Here is a 21,107-nt window from a genome sequence, read left to right on the forward strand (position 1 = left end):
CTCCAGGGAGGGACCAAGGAGCAGGTGAGAAGGAGTAAGGGTGGGGAGGCCCGGCCCCAGAGCCCAGGTTAGGCCGGTATGAGCCGCATGCGCCCTTCCACCGGAAGGTTTTCTCAGTGCAAGCGCTTTCTGTTTTGTCCCCTTTTTCCTAGGCAAACGAGAGAGCAGGAGACACCCCCTGACTTTTTTTATTTCTCCGACTACGAGAGGCACAATGCGGAGATCGCTGCCTTCCACCTGGACAGGTGAGCTGACCCCCTGCGGCTCCCACAGATGCCAGGTTGCGGGGTCTGAGGGCCGAGCTTGAGCTGGTCCCTTCACGCTTGCCCTCCCTGCGGTGGGGCCCTTGGCTTCCCCGCGTACAGAGCGGAACACGGCGCTGTGAGCATCCGATTTGCTCATGCTCAGAGCCACTCCTCTCCCAACAGACAGCTGCTCCCTGCCCTCAGGTCACAGCCCAGATGGACGTGCCCTGCTTCCCACGCCTAGAACAGCGGCTGCAAGACATGGGGGGGGGGGGGGGCGGGTGAGGATGGGAGCAAGGGAGGGACGCAAGTCTCACAAACCGTCCCCCACTGTGGGCACCTGTCTTGGGGGCAGTCTCCTCAGCAGAGTGGATTCCTCTTTGGGCTCCACATGACCCTGGCTGCTGGGGAGGTGGACAGGTGGCCAATGTATGACCATGTGGGATGGACAGAGCACCCCCAGGGGCAATTCATGGGCCTGGCTTTGGGGTCAGCCCCAGGGTCCAGAGGATTGCCCCCCACCCCCGTCCCCCAGTCCTCTGGAGCCCCAGTGTGTGTGTGTGCCCTGGGCTGGTTACAATGCAGAGTCCCCTACAGACCAGACGGAACCCCACGGCCCACAGGCAGAAGCAGACATATTCCCTCGGCGCCACCTGGGGCAGCCACAGGGGCGTAGATAACACCCCCTCCCGTGGCCATCCCGCCAGGATCCTGGACTTCCGCCGCGTCCCTCCCGTGGCCGGCAGGATGATCAACATGACCAGGGAGATCCGAGACGTCACGCGGGACAAGAAGCTGTGGAGAACCTTCTTCATCTCCCCAGGTAGGCTGCGCCCGGGCAGCCCCCTGCTGGCTGCACGTGACGGGGCTCAGTGACCTGTAAGTGTGTCGAGGACTGGTCTCCAGCCTGCAGTTCCCTCGGACCCCGCCTGTGCCCTCCCACGTGCTTTCCTGCTCCGTCTGTCCCCTGGGCGGGCATAGAGGGGACATCTACCACCTGCTTTTTCAAAGGCAAAAGGAGTTTGTTTTGGAAAACCCCAGGCTCCTGGAATCTCCTCCCGGTAGTGCAGCCAGGGTCCAGGCCGGGCCACACCTGGGACCACCTGTCCCTGCTGCCCAGGCTGTGTGGCTGCTCCTGGCCACTTCTTTGTGCAATTTTTCTTGCAACATTTCTAGTGACATATTTCAGTTTCAAAACTCAAGGCAGTAACCCCAGTTCCCATGTGGCGCCCCCTAGCTCAGCCGTCGGCATCGTCCTTGCCCGCAGCCAAGGTCTCTGTTCCGTGGGCCTCTCACCTCAGAGGCACCTGAGAGACTGTGTCAGGGTCCGCAGAGCAGGGTCAGAGGGGCCGAGAACATGCCGTGGGTGTCGGGGTTCAGGGTGCTCGGGCTCTGGCTCCCATGTGTCTACACACCCCAGGCCCCTGAGTGTTTCTCCGCAAAGTGATTAGTCATGAGCTCGGGGCCCCGTGAGTGAACACACAGGCCAGTGGACACGGTCAGCGTGATCAGAGATGTGACGCCGAGAGCTGTGGCAGCGAGTGGTCTGGGCACCAGGCCAAGTGCAGTTTCTAAATTATTCGTCTATTGAGACACTAGAGGCCCAGTGCCCGGATCCATGCACTGGTGGGGTCCCTCAGCCGGCCTTCATCCCCTTGCAGTCCGGGACCCCTCTGGGGATGTTGAACTGCCGGTTTCGGCCCGGTCCCCGCACGCCAGGCTGAGGGACCCCACCGAATCCGTTCACCGGGCCTCTAGTATGCGTATAGATCTTTGGTTAATCTCTTCCCGTCCTCCCCTTACCCCCTTCCCTCTGAGATTCATCAGTCTGTTCCATGTTTCCCTGCCTGTGCATTGAGTGTCTGCCCCCTGGTGGTCAGTGCATGTCATAGCTACCAGTTGAACAGTTGCTTAGGCTTTTATATATATAGATGATTCACATGTTGTAAACTTCACCATTTTGAAGTGCACTAGAGGTTTTTAAAATATTCACCGTGTTGTTTTTAAAACATTCACCGTGTTGTACACCATCCCCACAATCCAATTCTAGAACATTTCCCTCCCTCAGAAGGAAGCCCTGCCTGTTAGCAGTCACTCCAGTTGTCCCCTCCCCCCAGTCCCTGGCTCCATCAATATTTCTGTCTGGATCTGCCTGTCCTGGACATTTCAAATAAATAGAGTCACACAATGTGTGGTCCCTTTGGGTCTGACTTCACTTGCTGAGCACCGTGTTCTCAAGTTCATTCATGTGTAGTGAGTGTGTGAGCCTCACTCCTTATAAGGTCACCTGGTGCACTGACTAGGATGTCCACAGACTCCAGTCCCTTAGCGGTGAGGGTGCACAGAAGGAACCTGGGTTCAGATCCCAACTCACACCCACAGCTGTGTGGCTCAGCACGTGCTGTGGATTTGAGGTCACCTGGTGTTCTGTGGTGCGGGTGTGAGGTCACCTGGTGTTCTGTGGTGCGGGTGTGAGGTCACCTGGTGTCCGTGGTGCGGGTGTGAGGTCACCTGGTGTCCGTGGTGCGGGTGTGAGGTCACCTGGTGTCCGTGGTGTGGGTGTGAGGTCACCTGGTGTTCTGTGGTGTGGGTGTGAGGTCACCTGGTGTTCTGTGGTGCGGGTGTGAGGTCACCTGGTGTCCGTGGTGCGGGTGTGAGGTCACCTGGTGTCCGTGGTGTGGGTGTGAGGTCACCTGGTGTCCGTGGTGCGGGTGTGAGGTCACCTGGTGTCCGTGGTGCGGGTGTGAGGTCACCTGGTGTCCGTGGTGCGGGTGTGAGGTCACCTGGTGTTCTGTGGTGCGGGTGTGAGGTCACCTGGTGTCCGTGGTGCGGGTGTGAGGTCACCTGGTGTTCTGTGGTGCGGGTGTGAGGTCACCTGGTGTTCTGTGGTGCGGGTGTGAGGTCACGTGGTGTTCTGTGGTGCGGGTGTGAGGTCACCTGGTGTCTGTGGTGCGGGTGTGAGGTCACCTGGTGTCCGTGGTGCGGGTGTGAGGTCACCTGGTGTCCGTGGTGCGGGTGTGAGGTCACCTGGTGTTCTGTGGTGTGGGTGTGAGGTCACCTGGTGTCCGTGGTGCGGGTGTGAGGTCACCTGGTGTCCGTGGTGCGGGTGTGAGGTCACCTGGTGTTCTGTGGTGCGGGTGTGAGGTCACCTGGTGTCCGTGGTGCGGGTGTGAGGTCACCTGGTGTCCGTGGTGCGGGTGTGATGTCACCTGGTGTCCGTGGTGCGGGTGTGAGGTCACCTGGTGTCCGTGGTGCGGGTGTGAGGTCACCTGGTGTTCGTGGTGCGGGTGTGAGGTCACCTGGTGTCCGTGGTGCGGGTGTGAGGTCACCTGGTGTCCGTGGTGCGGGTGTGAGGTCACCTGGTGTCCGTGGTGCGGGTGTGAGGTCACCTGGTGTCCGTGGTGCGGGTGTGAGGTCACCTGGTGTCCGTGGTGCGGGTGTGAGGTCACCTGGTGTCCGTGGTGCGGGTGTGAGGTCACCTGGTGTCCGTGGTGCGGGTGTGAGGTCACCTGGTGTCCGTGGTGCGGGTGTGAGGTCACCTGGTGTCCGTGGTGCGGGTGTGAGGTCACCTGGTGTCCGTGGTGCGGGTGTGAGGTCACCTGGTGTCCGTGGTGCGGGTGTGAGGTCACCTGGTGTCCGTGGTGCGGGTGTGAGGTCACCTGGTGTCCGTGGTGCGGGTGTGAGGTCACCTGGTGTCCGTGGTGCGGGTGTGAGGTCACCTGGTGTCCGTGGTGCGGGTGTGAGGTCACCTGGTGTCTGTGGTGCGGGTGTGAGGTCACCTGGTGTTCTGTGGTGCGGGTGTGAGGTCACCTGGTGTTCTGTGGTGCGGGTGTGAGGTCACCTGGTGTCCGTGGTGCGGGTGTGAGGTCACCTGGTGTCCGTGGTGCGGGTGTGAGGTCACCTGGTGTCCGTGGTGCGGGTGTGAGGTCACCTGGTGTCTGTGGTGTGGGTGTGAGGTCACCTGGTGTCCGTGGTGCGGGTGTGAGGTCACCTGGTGTCCGTGGTGTGGGTGTGAGGTCACCTGGTGTCCGTGGTGTGGGTGTGAGGTCACCTGGTGTCCGTGGTGCGGGTGTGAGGTCACCTGGTGTTCTGTGGTGCGGGTGTGAGGTCACCTGGTGTCCGTGGTGCGGGTGTGAGGTCACCTGGTGTCCGTGGTGAGGATGGACCACCTGTGTGTATCCGTTCATCACTTGATGGACGTGTGGCTTGTTCCCAGTCTTCCACTGCCGGGAACAGAGTTGCCACGGACGTCAGCTACATGCCATGTGCACACCTGTGTTCACTTCTCTGGGTGTGGGGGTGTCCCTGGGGTCCGATGGGTGCTCTGTGTCTAATGTTTTGAGGAAACACCCAACTGTGTTCCCAGCGGCTGCTCCAGTTCATGTTCCCACCAGCCCTGCGTTAGGTTCTAATGTCTCCACGTGTCCAAGGAACCTGTTCTCTGTTCTGTTGATCACGACGATCGCGTGGGTGTGAAGTGGGGCCTCACTGCGGACTTGACTGGCTTCTCTAGTGGCTGATGTTGAGCATCTTTTCCCGTCCTCGCTGGCGATCTGTAGGTCTTCTGTGGAGAAATATCCACTGAACTCCTTTGTCCATCGATTAATTGGGTTATTTATCTTTTCATGTTGAGCTGCAAGAGTTGTTTGTATGTGATAAATACTAGATCCTTATCAGCTATGTGGTTTGCAAACATGCTCTCCACTCCGTGGATTGTCTCTCCACTTTCTCAATAGCACGAATGCTTTTTTAAGCTGTTGTACGCGGGCCCCAGGATTCCCATAGACTCCAGTCCAGGGGTCCTCAAACTTTTTAAACAGGGGGCCAGTTCACTGTCCCTCAGACCATTGGAGGGCCGGACTATAGTTTTAAAAAAAACTATGAACAAATTCCTATGCACACCGCACATATCTTATTTTGAAGTAAAAAAACAAAATGGAACAAATACAATATTTGTATTTGCATGTGGCCCGCGGGCTGTAGTTTGAGGACCCCTGCTCCAGTCCCTCAATGTTGAGTGTGAGCAGAAAGAACCTGGGTTCGGATCCTAACTCACACCCACAGCTTTGTGGCCTCGGGCAGGTGTGCTGCCATCTCTGGGCCTCCCTTTTCTGTAACCTGGGGCTGGAGGGTTTGCTGAGATGCATGTGAGAGTCCGGCTCCGAGGACCCACTAACCGGCCGGCCCTCTGCCGCCAGCCAACAACGTCTGCTTCTACGGGGAGTGCTCCTACTACTGCTCCACGGAGCACGCCCTGTGCGGGAAGCCGGACCAGATCGAGGGCTCGCTGGCGGCCTTCCTGCCGGACCTGTCCCTGGCCAAGAGGAAGACGTGGCGGAACCCGTGGCGACGCTCGTACCACAAGCGCAAGAAGGCGGAGTGAGTGTGGGCTGAGCGTGGCCGTGGCAGCCCCGGGCCAGGCCCCGACTTTCCTGGGGTCGGGGAGGGCTGGCTTCTCTCCATTGGCAGCAAGAAGACAAGCTTAGAGGGGCCCGGGACCCCGTCCATGGCCACAGGGGTGTGAGGGCCCTGCCCCACGTGTGACAGCGACCGCGTGATTGACGGTCGGGAGGGGCGTCCTTACTCTGCGAATTAGATGTTGCCTCCAAGGGGGGCTGCCTGTCGCCTTGGGCTCTGGAAACACAGCCCCTCTGTGCTCAGACGTGGCGTCCGTCCCTCCTGCCTCCCTCCCTCCTGCTGGAGAAACACCCCTGTTCTCTGAGGCACCGAGGCCTGGGAGTGAGGTGCCCGGGCTCTTTCTTCAGAGTGACCCTCCAGAAGCCTGGCATCCAGGGTGGAGGCAGCCGCCAGGTGTGGCCAATCTAGGGCGGGAGGCGTGGCTTCATCACCTCCCAGGCCGCACGCCTATGAATACAGCCTCAGTCACCGTGGGTGCATCAGTGGGAAGACACTTGGTGTTACAGTGACGAAGTTTCTCCAAGCCCAGCCCTTTGTGGGAGCCCCGCTGCCCCACGCTGGGCCGGCCGCTCACACTGGCTCCCTGCAGGTGGGAAGTGGACCCCAACTACTGCAACGAGGTGAAGCAGACACCCCCCTACGACCGCAGCCGCCGCATCCTGGACATCATGGACATGACCATTTTCGACTTCCTCATGGGTGCGTCCCGCGGGCTGTCCGGCCGGCCCTGGTGCGACGCGGCCCAGAGCTGCAGGCCAGGCCGCAGTTTGAAGAGGCCTGAGTCCTGCTTTTGCTCGTGATGAGTGCTTGGGGTCGGGGTCGGGAGGGAAGGAAGCCGCCTCGAAGCCGCGCGCAGGCGTCATCCGTGACCCGGGCCGCGTGTCTCCGCAGGGAACATGGACCGCCATCACTACGAGACGTTTGAGAAGTTTGGGAACGACACCTTCATTATCCACCTGGACAACGGGAGAGGGTGAGCCTGGCCGCATCCCGCCTCCTGGAGCCTCGCCCAGACGGGAGGGACAGGTCCATCCCCAAGGTCCACTCTGTGATGCGGGCCCCGTGGGCAGGAGGGTGTCTGACCTTATTTCACCTAATTCTCAATGGGCTGGGTTCTGCTCTATCCACATGTCCTGGCGAAACTGAGGCCCAAAGAGATTGCTGGCCAAGAAGAGCAGGGCTGTGAGGAGCAGGCAGGGGCGTCTGCCCTGCAAGGAGGAATCTGGGGCAGCAGGCGGGGACATCGGCTCTCCCGGTCAGGGCCATGAGGGACAGTGTCCCTGGTGCACGGGGAAGGGGGTGTGCATGGGGGGACCCCCATTTCAGATGGTTAGGGCTGCGTGTGCCTGATGCCTCAGAAGTCAGCTTTGGGCACCTGGAGGTTCACAGGTGGGGGTCACGCGTTCCCAGCTGTAAGAGGTGCTGGCCTGCCTAGGACCTTGCGGACTTGCTGCCCAGAACGCAGGCACCTGCTGCCCCAGGCGCTGCATCAGCTCACCCCCGGCTCCTGTCCCTGTGGCTGCCTGGGCCGCAGGCTCTGCCCACAGGACTCCTGCGGCCACCCCTGGACAATCTACTTTCCTTCCTGCAGGTTTGGAAAATATTCCCACGACGAGCTTTCCATTCTGGTGCCTTTACAACAATGCTGCAGGTATCTGCCCTCCGCCCTGCTCAGCCAGACGTGCTGAGCCAAGTCGGGGGCCTGTGTCCCCCGTGAGCAGGCCGCCCCCTTCCCCCAGCGTCTGCCTGGGATTATGGGTGCCTGCGGGACCCACAGGACCACCCATCCCTTGGTTGTGCCTCTGAGAGGCAGGGCGCTGAGGGCCGGGGAGTCACTCGGCCCCGGCTTGTCCCCACCTGAGGCCCGTCAGCGGCGCCTTCTCCCTCCCTCCCGCAGGATCCGGAAGTCCACCTACCTGCGGCTGCAGCTGCTGGCCAAGGAGGAGTACAAGCTGAGCCTGCTGATGGCTGAGTCCCTGCGGCAGGACCGGGTGGCGCCGGTGCTGTTCCAGCCGCACCTGCAGGCCCTGGACCGGCGGCTGCGCCTGGTGCTGCAGGCCGTGGGCGCCTGCGTGGAGAAGGACGGGCTGGGCCACGTGGTGGAGGACGACCTCGACCCCCTGGACCCCGGGCACAGAGGCTCCGCTGACAGGTAGTGACCACAGCCGCCGGCTGGTGCCGGGGACGGACACGATGCCCCAGCTGACTCGGCCGTGGGGTCCTCCAGCTGTGGGTCCGCAGGACGTGTTTCCTTCGCTTTCAAGACAAAGCAGCTGTGGACGGACAGAGGCGGCCTGGCGGCAGGCGGCCACCCTTTTGTACGGAAGGGAAGCCTTTCCTTACTGTTTTGTATTTATACACAGATGATATGTATATAAACAGAGACGCCGGCACAGACCCAGACTCACGCGGAGAGCCACCCTCTGCCCGGCTCCCCGCCAAGGCCCTTGCGCTCTGGACTTAACTTAAAACTAAAACTCTCCTTTCCCCCCCTTCCCGGCCGCACGGGAGGCCCTGCTCCTAAAGCCAGCAGGACTCGCGTGGACGGACGGACACTCACATGTTCTCGGTGACGAAATGACCAGCTGTTGTTTCTCGGCGCCGCCCACCAGTGCCCGGGACCTCCCGGGAGGCGGCCAAGGCGCAGCTCAGCTTCAGTGGAGACTCGTGTGAGCGTGTCGCCCAGGCTCCGACCCCCGGTACATTCTTGAGGAATAGTTGCAATGTGATGAAAGTGCAATAAAGATACAGCAGATGTGTGTTGGGGCCCAGGTCCCTCTCACCCTGAACCCAGCTGCCCGCCCTCCAGAGAGGCAAGTCCTGGTGCTGGGCAGGGCCTCAGCCTCAACTTCCAAAGTGTCCAGGTGGCCAAGCACCTGGGCTGGGAGGAGGGGCCCAGAGTCACACCTGAGCTCTCTCCCAGGGGGTGGGTGGGCGTGGGGGCTGCCCCTGTCCCACGCCTCGTGGGGCAGCTCTGAGAGGGGTGGAGATCCTCCCAGGCACAGGCCGGCCACAGAAGGTGGCATCGGGTTGGCAAATGTTTACCCAGCGGAGCAGGGACAGCGGTGGCCGCAGGAAGAATGGCCCAAGAGATCCAGGCCCCCAACCAATGCTCCCCCCACCTGCTGGCCACGAGGGACATCTGGCCACAGCGAGCCCTGCCTGGGCGGCTCCAGGCTCATTCCAGCAGTCGCCAAAGCACCTCTGGGTGTAGGCACAAGGCACCAGGCGGCCTGAGCCCGGGGGTCAGGTAAGCCTCGGGGTCCTCAAAGCACTAGAGTCCCTCCCGCCTTTGACTTCCTCACCCGCCCCCTGCAGCCCGGCCCCAAGCATTTCTGGTCTGAGCTGAGCCACAAGGTCAGCACTAGTTTCCTCACTTTACAGATGGGGAAACGGGCTCAGGAGGGTCAGGTCACTCTGCAGAGGTCAGTTTAGGATCCTGGGACCCCGGGGCTGGGCTCAGATACAGCAGCCTCACCCACACAACAGCCGTCGCGCACCAGGCCAGGAAGTGTCCAAAGGGAGTGGACGGGGTGATGTGTGCGGACGGGACGATGAGTGCGGACGGGGCGATGGGTGCGGACGGGGCGATGGGTGCGGACGGGGCGATGGGTGCGGACGGGGTGATGTGATCAGCTGCCCCCAGAGCCTGTCCCCACGTCTTCCTGCCCAGCTGAGCACTCACCTCCTTTGCACCAGCCCCCCAGCTGGGGAGCGTCCCCTCCAGGTCCCTGTCCCCCGCCGTCGCTGCAGGAACAGGGATGAGGTGGAGGAGCAGGTCTGCTATCCATGGCTGGATCTGGAATGTTACTTAAGGCTTTAAACTGCGTTCATTTGTATCAAATTCAAAATGCAGTCGGAGCTGCTGGTGGGAAGAGAGGTGGGGTCAGGTGAACAGTGGGCCTCCTGGCGGGGTCAGCGATGCGGCCACAATGCATGGCCTCACGCCAGCTCGGGGCCTGGGCTTTCACGGCACCCTCCTGCCGTGTTCTCTGTGCTCCTGGAATTGCTTGGCCGGTGGACGCGCTCTCCTATTGTGCCCATTTTACAGCTGTGTAAACCGAGGCTCTGACTAGTGTGGACTTCCCTGAGCTCAACACGGGGACTGGCAGTTGGGACTGTATCTGCCTGACAGCTTGATCCCCTTTCCATCTCCACATTCAAGAGCCCGCTCCACATGGCAGCCCAAGAACGCCAGCCCAGGCGCCCAGCCTCCCACCCCGGGTCTCCCGTGGACCGTGTGAAGGAGACGGAGGGGAGGGCTGAGGGGTTGAACTAGATGAAGAAAAGGACTTTCAAGTTCCTCTGGTGAACGCACGCGTCCCTGCAAGAGCTGAGCAGCCTGCTTTGTCCACAATTAGGGCAGTGCCTGCCAGAGGCCCAGGGAGACACGTGGGTATGAATCCAAACATTATTACGTAAGTCAGACCACGGGGAAATGAAGCAAACCCCCTCGGGCGGCTTGGGCTCACTTTGGAGAATTGAGAACCCAGCAGAGCCCGGCCGCATGGCTCAGTGGTTGAGCATCAACCTATGAACCAGGAGGTTCAGGCTCAATTCCAGTCAAGGGCACAGGCCCGGTCTCCATCCCCAGTGTGGGGCGTGCAGGAAGCAGCTGATCCATGTTTCTCTCTCATCATGGATGTGTCTACCTCTCACTCCCTCTCCTCTCTGAAATCAATAAAAATATATTAAAAATAAAATAAAAAAAGAGCCAGCAGAGGGGCGGCTCTGAGGGCAACTAGAATGAACAGTAACTCAAGGTGAACATGGGGACCCGCGTGACCACTCCCTGTGGGCTGTGGGGACAGGATGCGTGAGGGACTGTGGCAACGCGTCTCCGACCCCAGCCCTCATCCAGAAGTCTGAGATGGACGAGGACCCAGGTTGCCCCCCCTCGGCCTGCAGACCATGGCCACCTCGGGCGGGGGACTGCTGTGCCCGCCCCGGCACCCACGTGTACCTGCCTCACTGACCTGGGGCCAGTCCCCCAAAGTGCAGGCCACACAGGTGAAGGGTCCAGGGGCCTCTGCCGGGCTCCCAGCCACCCCCCTGGGGTGCTGCCTCGCCTCAGTGGTGCCCAGCTGCCACTGGAGTGGCTCCCCTCAGCCTGCACGCCCACCGCCTGCCCACCGCCTGCCCAGCTGCCACTGGCCACACCCACACCCAGGGGCCTGGAACCTTGGCTGTGGGCGGCGGGGAGGCCTGGTTGTGGGTGGGGGAGGAAAGTAGGCCTCAGGCCGCTGTCTGGAGAACAGAAGGACAAGCCCCCCCATGTGTGTTGGGGGTCCCATATGCACAGGGGACTTGCATGGGGAAGGAAGGGTCTGTGGGCTGAGAACTGCCAGTGGGGCCCAGGCCTCTGGGAACTGGGCTCAGTGTCCATCCCATCTCAGGGGGGGATGGAGGGCGGGCGGAGAAGCTCCTGGCCTGCGGCTCTAATGGGGTGAGTAGGAGGAGCCATGACAGCAGCGGGGGAGGGGCCGCAGGGCCAGCTGCCCAGGATCGGCGTCCCTGTCGCTGTGGGGTCGGGCAGCATGAGGTGACACCAGAGCCAGCCCAGGTCGGGGCAGGTTGCTGAGGGGCGCCAGGCAGCCTCGCCCAAGCCCACAGGTGCTGGATTCTGTCTTCCCCAGCTACACTGGCCAGAGGTGCCCTGCAATCACCCTGCCTGGGAGGCCGCACTGAGGGGTGCTGTCCATGCCCAGTCCTGCAGCGCCACCTGGAGGAGGGCCTGGGAAGGCAGGGCCTGGAGGCCACAGCCGGGCCCCTGCTCTGAGGGTCCGCAGCCAGGACGTCAGAGCCCAGAGGAGGCAAGGACCCTCAGCCGTGGGCAGATGGGCCCCCAGGCGCCACCAGCAGGTCCCGCCAGCCCCCCAGCTCCCGCTGCCATCCTGTCTTCCAGGGTGGGTTTGGGTGGCCCTCAGGGCTCTCGCTGTGTCGCTGTCTGTCTCTGGTGGTGGCAGGTGAAGCCGCCAAGCCTGCAGTTGGTTCCCAGCAATAGGAAATATGACAGAAATCACGGTGAATTCATAGGTCATTTCATTACACGAGAAGTGCACCGTCCTCATACATTCAAACGCCCACCGTCCTCTCCCCAGAGGTCACACTGTTCTACTTCAGGGCGACTTCTCCCAGATCTTTTTCTAGGGGGTAAAGGTCCGTTCAATAACCTGGCTTTGCAGGTACGAGGTGTGACGCTGAGCAGTCTGCTCACCTGGAGGTGCCAGTGAGTCGGGTGGGTTCATGTGCGGTAAGAACTCAGAGCAGCCTGGTGGCGTGGCTCAATGGTCGAGCGAGGACCCAGGAACCAGGTCAGGGTTCGATTCCTGGGCAGGGCACATGCCTGGGTTTTGGTCTCAGTCCCCAGTGGGGGGGGGGGGGGGGGGCGTGCAGGAGGCAGCAATCAATGATTCTCTCTCATCATTGATGTTTCTATCTCTCTTCCTCTCCCTTCCTCTCTGAAATTAATTTTAAAAGTATATTTAAAATTAATAAAAACATATTTTAAAAAGCAACAACTCAGAGCAGAGCTGACACGGTAATTGCTCAGGAAACGTGCCGTGTGCGTCCCAGGCACTTGCATGGGCTTCGGGACCCAACGTTTGCCCTCCTTCTCCTGCGGGGCCGACAGGTGAGCTCTGCCAGCCGCCCTGCGACTCTGTCCTCCTCTGAGGTGGCTCTGTCCTTGTTGAGCTCAAATAAACTGCTCTTCCTCTTGGTGGGTTTGGAAGCAGCTGGCAGGTGACCCAGGAGCCCCCCAGGCCCAGGTGTAGAGGCTGCTCCCAGGGGTCAGCCAGATGGGACAACGGAAGGGCCTACACCCGCTGAAGGACCAGCTGCCTGTGCCATACAGACTCCAGTAGAACCGGGAGTCTCCTTGGCTCTGCCTGACCCTGGGCTCCCAGGAGGACAAGCCCCAGAACCCGGGCTCCCAGGAAGCTCACCGCGGCTCAGAGGGAGGAAGCAGAGGAAGAGGAGGGGTAGGGCTGGCAGGTGAGCGGCTGTGGCATCACCATTCAGCAAAGAAAACCCCAACAGAGGGGCGGTGATGGGGTCCTGTCCCTCAGATGCTGACGGGTGACTCAGCCCATGTCGCTCTCCAGTGAGCTCATCCTGCAGCCTCGGCACCTTGGGGTTCTGCCCTGAAGGAGCTGGTCTCCACAACCACTGCAGGGTTTTTATTTCATTTAGTTGCTTTTTAAACTGTTTCAAATATGTTTTTATTGATTTTAGAGAGAAGGGAAAGGAGAGGAGAGATAGAAAGATGGATGACAGAGAAACACCCATCAGCTGCCTCCTGCGCCACCCACTGGGGATTGAGCCCACAACCCGGGCCTGTGCCCTGACCGACGGGGAACCAAACCGCGAGCTCCTGGTGCACGAGATGACACCCAACCACTGAGCTCCACCGGCCCGGAGCACGGCAGGATGTTTAATTTAAAGTTTAAATTCTGAGGTATTTGTAGATTCCATGCTGTTGTAACAAATAAAACAGAGATTCCACGGACCCATTACCTGATGGTGACATCTTGCCAACCCCAGTGGGATGCCAACCAACCCCAGCGGGCCTGCCCACCTTCCGCACCAAGGGCAGCTCTGGGTGCTTTGGGGGCACAGGTCGTTCTGAGCTAAGGGTGCAGTGTCGAACTTTCCGGAGAATTCTACCCAGGCTTCCTGGCCTCAGGCAGATTCACAGACACGGCTCAGAATACTGCAGACTATTTGTGGAAACACCTTTTGGTGACACAGCCACCGTGAGGAAAAGCCCCCGCTCCCCCCAGCAGCTTAGGGTCTCACCTGACTTCACACGAGAATGTCCTGACACCCCTGCCTCTTCTCTGCACACCCCTGGACAGGGGCATTGGCACCAAGGACAGGGCAGCGGTTGGTGGCGTGGCTGCCCAGGCACAGGGGAGCTGGGTACAGTGCAAACCCAGCCCACAGGGCTGAGCCCGGCCTGGGGGCCCCAAGAGCAGGCACCCTCCAGCAGTAAGAGACAGCGGTGGGGACCAGGGCTGGGGCGGGGGCGACCATGAGTCTGAACAGGCTCTGATCCAGGCAGGGACACACGTGTGGGGCGCCCTTCCCGCCTGGACCGCTGCTCGGCTGAGGGGCTGAGACTGGCAGGGAGGGTGGCCGTCGCCCTGGCTGTGGCCTGGCAGTCGAGGGTCCACTCCCAGGGTCTATGTGCGGGAAGAGCTACGGACAAAGGAGCTCCCCGGAGAAATCCACCCGCGGGCGCAGGGAGCGGGGAGGACCAGCCCCTGACTCTGGGGCCGCGCAGGGAGGGAGGCAGCGCTGCCCCGCCCGCGGGACCACCCAGCGCCATCCCGCCTCTCTCCTGCCCAGTCAGCGGGTCACGGAGAGCCCCGCTCGCTCCCCTCCGCCACTGCGCTGGCCGGGGCCTCCCCCGCGCTGGGATTGGATGCGAGAGAACGGGGTGGGGACGGGTGGGGACCCCAGGGCCCAGGGCCCAGCTCAGGTGGAGAGCACCCCGCAGTGCAGCGCTGCCGTCGGCGCCCGCCCGCCAGGACGTGCGCACAGACCTGAGCCGGCGGGCGCGCGGGGAGGCGGCGGCCGCGCCAGGATGTTCGACAGCTCGCAGTACCCCTACAACTGCTTCAACTACGACGCCGACGACTACCAGGCCGGCAGCGCGGACGAGGAGAAGCGGCTCACGCGGCCCGCGTACAGGTGACCGGGGCCGGGTCGGTGGTGGGCGCGGGACAGCCAGGCCCTGCCGGGCGACGGAAGAGCTTCCTCTCCGGGGTCGGGAGACAGCGGGGAGCAGGGAGCCCCGGGGATCGCTCCCCCCACAGCCCTCAGCGCCCTCCCCTTCCAACCGGGCGCGGGGGAGAGACCGGCGCGGCGGCCGCTGGAGGGGACCCGCGCCCCGAAGGGCGGCCTGTGGAGCCCTCCTGCGCCCGCGGACCTGACGCGCCCCGTTTGCAGCTACATCGCGCTGATCGCCATGGCCATTCAGCAGAGCCCGGCGGGCAGGGTGACGCTGTCGGGCATCTACGACTTCATCATGCGCAGGTTCCCCTTCTACCGCGCCAACCAGCGCGCCTGGCAGAACTCCATCCGCCACAACCTGTCGCTCAACAGCTGCTTCGTCAAGGTGGGTCCCCAGTCCCTGCCCCGCCGCCCCGTCCCCCCCGCCCCAGTCCCCTGAGCGCCCCCCTCGCGGCCCGGGCTCGGGGACACCTGGCCAGGTCCTCTCTGTTGGAGGGGGAGCGGCAGCTGCTGCCAAGCTCACTCTTAGCCAACGGGGATCCCCGACCTGATGATGGGCGACGCCCCCCCCCCTCCCCCAGGGACGTGCCCTGCGCCCTCAGGGCGCCCAGCGGGGCGGGAGGGGCACCGAGGCAGCCAGCGCTGAGCCTCCGCTGCCCGCGCAGGTGCCGCGGGCCGAGGGCCCCGGGAAGGGCAAGGGCAGCTACTGGACGCTCGCCGGCGGCTGCGCGTCGCTGCGGGACCTGTTCGAGGACGGCAACTACCGGCGGCGGCGCAGGCGGCGCGGGGCCACGCGCGAGGGGCCGCGGGGGGCGCGCGCGGAGGGCGCGGGGGGCGCGGAGGGGCCGGCCTGCGCCCCCAGGTCCCCCGCCCCCCGCAGGGAGTCCCCGCCCCCCTCCGGCCCCGCCCCGGGGAAGGCGCCGCACAAGGACATCAAGTTCAGCATCGACTACATCCTCTCCGCCCCCGACCCCGTCCTCAGGCCAGGGTCGCCCCGCGGCCGGCAGGGGGCCCAGCCCACGAGCCTCCACTGTTGGACCCTGTGAGGGGCCGAGGCTGCCCGCTCCCCGCGGGGCTGCCTGGGGTCTTCGGGGGGATTTCAGTCAAGCCGAGAGGCCAGGCGCTGCCGGCACCTTACAAACCTGCGGACGCGCTGGTTCTGAAAGGAGCCTGGGTTGGAGGGAAGCGGACCCGGGGCAGGTGCGCATCGCATCGCATCGCATCGCATCGCATCGCGGTGCTGGCTCGGCTGCAGAGCCAGGTTCCCTGCTGCGCCTGAGGGTTTGGTCTGTCCGTCCGTCCGTCCGTCCGTCCGCACAGGGAATGGGAAAGGCTCCGGGTCGCTCACTCGGTCACAGGCGGCCACACCGGGGCTGCCAGTCGCTCTCTCGGTGAGAGTCAGTGCGCATCTCCTCGAAGGAGACAAATCACAACAAAGTGCAAACGCGGACGCCAGGTACTAACGGCCCGAGTGCGGCCCAGAGTCTGGGTGCCCCTGGGAGGGACAGATACACTTCGGTTGTGGGCAGAATATCTGGTGATTGTCTAGGACGTTCCATGCACTTTTTTACAGGAAAGACAGAGGGAGGGAGGAAGGGAGGGAGGGGCGAGAGAGGGAGGAAGGAAGGAACAGGGGTTCCAAGTCCGGCACAACGTGGAGGCAAAGCGCACTTTCCTGATTCTTCTGAGAGGAGTTAGTGCCCATTCAGTCAGGTGCCCTCCACCCATGACATCATAGCGGGGGTGACATCATAGCGGGGGTGACATCATAGCGGGGGTGACATCATAGCCGCGGAGACAGAGCCCCCTCACTGTGCGGTGTGCACAATTCCGAGCACTGGAGGCGGGCTCACTACATTTGTAAATGTAAATTATTTAATCACTGTGTAGAGATGGACGTTTAAAAAACCACAATCGTGTACAGTGAACCTATTTGAACAATCTTATCGTTTTCACCAGCCCGTTTTGCAGTTAATTGCCATCCATGGCTTAATTTGAACCCGAGTGTGGATGGCACCTAATCTGATTCACTCGATGACGATGATTGGCTAATTTTGTAAACGCAAAAATCCGCCCAGGAGGGGCCATCTTGGCTGGGAATTGGTGGCTGCTTCATGGAATCTGGAAGGCGGCTGAGAGTCAATGCAGGCACCCTCCCGGCCTCCTCTCTGGTCAGGCCTGGTTTCCTTAAGCCGTGGACTCCCCCCTCTCCCTGTGAACAGAGCCTCTGGTGCTCCTTTTATTGTTCCAGAAGAGAGGCGGCTGCTCCATGGTGACCGCCCACACCCCCCACCTGCGCCCCCTCAGCCACCGGCCCTGCCAGCTGCAGCATCTGCCCACAGGGCTGGGAGGCCAGGCTCACTTCCGTCCCCGTCTACAGCAGCAGCTGGGCCAGGTGCAGGCGTGTGCCCCTGTGTGTGCGTGTGCCTCGGAGGTGCGTGTTGTGCGACTGACTGCATTCTTCTTATTTATATCCCTTGTTGGCGGTGCTAAAAGCATTGTTTTAAACGAAGCAGGCTGTACATACATAAGTGTACGTGGGTGGTGACATGTGTCAGGTTATGCTGTACATACGTGTATGTGGGTGGTGAACACAGCACATTGTGCTGTACATACATGTACGTGGGAGGTGACACAAAGCAGGCATAGGTATTATGGCATCTGGAGCCTCTGCTACCAGCTGAGCAAATAAAATGTGCATTTATCTCCCGGGTTCTTGCTCTGTTCCTGTGCTTTGTTGGTGAGTGAAGCCTTTGCCTGGAAGAGACCATCCCTGGAGGCCTGGCCTGGGGAGGAGCTGGGTGCTGCTGGGCACCTCCACCCGCCGTTCCTGGGCACACGACCCCGGCTGCTCAGAGCAGGGGCGGCCCCAGCGGCGGGATCCGTGCACTACAAGGTGTAACATTTGTTTTGCAGAGGATATCAATCATGTTTGCAAAAGCGAAGGGACATTTTCAATTTGCCAGCGCGTGGTATCCTGCGACTTCGGAAGGGCTCCCAGCCCTGAGAGTGAGTGGCATTTAATACCAAACAACACCACGGCGAGGGCTGCCTCTGACCTATTCAAATGTCGCCGCCACCACGCCGACGTGCCGGCGTAATTATAATTAAGTAGTTTATGCCTCTCTTGCAAATCCGCTGATTGATCACCGATACGTACATTATGCCACATTACCCGGAGCAGGTGTCTGCCACTCACGGTCATGGATCACCAGGTTTCCATTAGCAGAGTCGGGAGGCGCTGCGAGCAGGAGTGAGTGGAGACGCGTGCAGGTTCCTGCGTGCGGAGCAAAGTTTTTAGGCCCGGGACCTGGAAACAGTGGGAGTGTCCCTCCTCCGGAGCTGGGGCTGCAGGGCCTATCCCTCCTGGGAAGGCAGGGGGACCTGCCCCAGGTGCAGGGGCAGGGCCGAGGGTCCGTAGTGTGGGTAGGTGTGTGAGTGCGCACCAGCCTCAGGTGGGGCTCGCCTCCTCCTTAGACCCTGGGGCTCCCCAAAGAGGCCTCCCTCAGCCACAGCACCCGGTCGGACACTTCCCGCCACACCGAGCTGCTGTCCTGGCCCGTCTCCCTGGGCAGCAGAGAGGCCGAATTTCTCTCCAAGTTCCTTCCTCCCCCCCGCTTTTCTTGTTTTATAAATATATATATTAGAGGCTGGCACACAAAATTCATGCACAGGTAGCGTCCCTAGGCCTGGCTGGTGGTCGGGGCCAATCTGGGGGGTGACTGGCTGGGTGAGTGAGGGGGCCCCCCCGCTGGCACCTGCCTTGGCTGACCTGGCGCTGCCTACTCACCAGCCCCACCCCTGCCACCACTGCCTCCAGTCGCCTCCCTCTGCAGGGGGACTGGCAGGGCAAACAGGGGGCTCCCACTGGCACCCGCCTTGGCCAGCCTGAGGCCTGCAGGCTGGGGGCAGCTCCTGCATTGAGCATCTGCCCCTGGTGGTCAGTGCACATCATAGCGACCAGTTGTTCCACCGTTCAGCTGATATGCATATTAGGCTTTTATTATATAGGATATATATTTTTTTTTTAAATATATTTTTTTTGGATTTCAGAGAGGAAGGGAGAGAGAGAGAGAGAGAAACATCCATGATGAGAGAGAATCATTGATTGCTGCCTCCTGCATGATCCACACTGAAGATCAACCTGCAACCTGGGCATGTGACCTGACAGGGAATCGAACTGTGACCTCCTGGTTCCTGGGTCTTTCCTCCCTTAATTGATCGAATTGGGGCTGTTTCTTCAGTCCATCATCAGACATCTGTGAGCTGTGCTCAGCGCTGGGTGCCATTATGAACCAGAGGCCCTGACTGTGTCCCAGCCACGTGCATGGGAAGCCACCACCGAGTGACTCGGACTTTCTCACCCCATGCCGCTGGGAGCAGGCCCTGCCCAGGTGCTGAGGGGGCAGCTCACCGTGGGCATAGCAGCCAGCTGGACTGGGCTTGGGCAGGGCCCTCTGGGACCAGCAGGGGCGACCGTGCCACAGGAAAGGGCATTTGGGGGGAGGGCAGTGAGAGGAACGCCTGAGGTGGGAAGGAATGGGGGAGGGGTTTGCAGAAAAGAGCGAAGCCAGCGTGGCTGGTGGGAGGTGCAGGAAGGAGCCCCTGAGTCCAGCCAAACACCCCATTTCTTTAACCTTTGACATGCATCTCCTGCAGGACAATCACCTCCCACATTCTGGGCACTTTACCTTGGTTAATGTGGCCTCCATACCAGCTGACTTACCTGAGCTCACACACCACACAGTAGCTGTGGCCACCACTTGACCCCTGAGTGCCAGGGACCCCTAATCCTGGAACTGGATAAGGGTGCAGACCCCATGCAGCCTAATGCCTTCAGTGGCCTTTTGAGGCCCACACTGCCCCCCGGGACCAGAGGAAGCAGGGAAGGGGAAGTGCACACAGTCCATCACCTGCAACTCGATTCTGTGTTCAGCCACACGAATGATTCATAAACATTTGCAAAATCACATGCCTTCACCCTGTTAAAAATACCAATGTTGCATGTAAATGGGCCTCATCCATGGCTTCGCTGGAGAGACGGGTCCTCACACCCACGGGCGCAGCTTGTCGGGGCCGCTGCCCAAATTAACGTCCCCGTGCACTTCTGTGAGATTGAATTCTTCCCGCTCCTGGCGCCGTGGGGCCCAGGGTCCAAATAGGATGTGAGCTCACTCAGCTGGAACCTGCACTGAGATTTGTAATCAACAAGCCATGCGGGCCATGCGGTTCTCAGACGGGAAAGAAAACTGGGTAGGAACCTACGAACTTTGTTCAGCTCCCCTCTGCGCCCTGTGGGGATGCAGCACCGCGGACGGGCACCTCGGACGGGCACCACAGACGGGCACCATGGACGGGCACCGCGGACGGGCACCTCAAATGTGCACCACAGATGGGCACTGTGGATGGGCACCTTGGGGCACCATGGACGGGCACGATGGAGGGGCACCGTGGGAGGGTGTGGGATGGCGAGTTCTCCCACACCCGCCTAGGAGGGGACAGCGGCTCGTCCCTAGGCGGTCACCATGGAGGTGCCACCCCGTGTGTGGGTTGGTGTCACAGCTGTTTCCATCCACCTGCTCACCAGGCGTGACCACTCATCCCAGGGGACCGCCTGGCACCCTCTGCATCACCCCTCAGCTAGTTCTCCGCACCGGGCCTCACCTCCAAACCTAGTTGGCTCCCAGGCTCCAGCCTGACAGCAGGCAAGCGGGTCTGGTCCATGGGACACCACATTCTTGTCCAAGTTTGGGGTGAGAAGAAGAAAGTTCAGACCTGCTCTTTTTATTTATTCACTAGAGGCCTGGTGCACGGATTCGTGCACCGGTGGGGTCCCTCCATCGATGTCACCTAGGTTTCTATAATAATAAAAGAGTAATATGCTAATTAGACCAGACATCTTCCGGACATCCTTCCTGACGAAGCAGGGCCAGAGGAAGCAGCCCAGGGCCTGGGTGCGGAGGGAAGCCCGAGGGAAGCCAGCCCGGGCCTGGGTGCCTGCCAGCGGCCAGAGGAGAGAAGCCCGGGTCCTGGGTGCGGAGGGAAGCCGGTGCCGGCAGCCAGGGGAAGGAAGGCCTACTCTTGCACGAATGTTCGTGCGCCGGGCCTCTAGTCTATATGGAGAGACCAGTTCATCCTCACCCAAGGACACGTCTCCATGGGTTTTAGAGAGAGAGGGAGGGGGGGAGAGAGAGACATCGGAATCGCTCAGCCTCACAGAGGCCTCCTCGGCTTCCACGCCTGGGTCCATCCAGGCCTCCCTGGTGCCCACGCTCCCAGGAGGCACCAACAGGCTCCCTCACTGGGCAGGACGCCGTGGCTCCCAGGATACCAATGTGCCAGGCCCACGTGGCTGGGCGGCTGAGGTACCCGGCACAAGCACCCCAGGGGCAGGAGTGCGATCCGTGTCCTGCACCCGGCCGTGCACCCAGGGTACGTGTGCCCTGGACACAGCCCGAGAAGTCAGGGCTCTGGAGCGGAATGTTCCGGGCACCAAGCGGGCCACGTGTGTCTTCCCTTCCTGGGGAGATGGGGACTATTTCTGTTTAATTCACCAACTGAGCCAGGCGTTGACCAGGAATTGGTTGATGAGTCTCAGCCCAGGGGAGGTGACAGGCAGGCGTAGGGACCCCAGCTTCATCTGCAGGGCTGACACCCTCTCTGCCAGGGGTGGTCTTGGCCCAGAATGGGGGCTGAGCCAGGCCC

The 21,107-nt window shown here is 61.5% G+C and overlaps 2 protein-coding genes across 2 annotated transcripts in view; both read left to right on the forward strand.

Moving 5' to 3' along the window:
* FAM20C (FAM20C golgi associated secretory pathway kinase) overlaps positions 1-8,422 on the forward strand; it is a 32,530-nt gene extending 24,108 nt beyond the window's left edge. The window contains exons 4-10 of the mRNA XM_070414214.1: positions 153-245; positions 953-1,068; positions 5,444-5,624; positions 6,253-6,362; positions 6,555-6,636; positions 7,255-7,314; positions 7,561-8,422. Of these exons, the coding sequence (XP_070270315.1) occupies positions 153-245; positions 953-1,068; positions 5,444-5,624; positions 6,253-6,362; positions 6,555-6,636; positions 7,255-7,314; positions 7,561-7,819 (901 nt within the window). The 3' untranslated portion in view covers positions 7,820-8,422. The remainder of the gene's footprint in view (positions 1-152; positions 246-952; positions 1,069-5,443; positions 5,625-6,252; positions 6,363-6,554; positions 6,637-7,254; positions 7,315-7,560) is intronic.
* Positions 8,423-14,253: 5,831 nt separating this feature from the next.
* On the forward strand, positions 14,254-15,448 carry FOXL3 (forkhead box L3). The gene is made up of 3 exons (XM_070414186.1): positions 14,254-14,360; positions 14,619-14,787; positions 15,068-15,448. Exons 1-3 carry the CDS (start codon positions 14,254-14,256, stop codon positions 15,446-15,448), a joined length of 657 nt encoding a protein of 218 aa, XP_070270287.1.
* Positions 15,449-21,107: the final 5,659 nt, after the last annotated feature.

The sequence above is a fragment of the Myotis yumanensis genome, unplaced genomic scaffold, assembly GCF_028538775.1.
Source record: "Myotis yumanensis isolate MYYU_CA2020_CCGP unplaced genomic scaffold, mMyoYum1.0.hap1 SCAF_5, whole genome shotgun sequence".
NCBI classification, from domain to species: Eukaryota; Metazoa; Chordata; class Mammalia; order Chiroptera; family Vespertilionidae; genus Myotis; species Myotis yumanensis.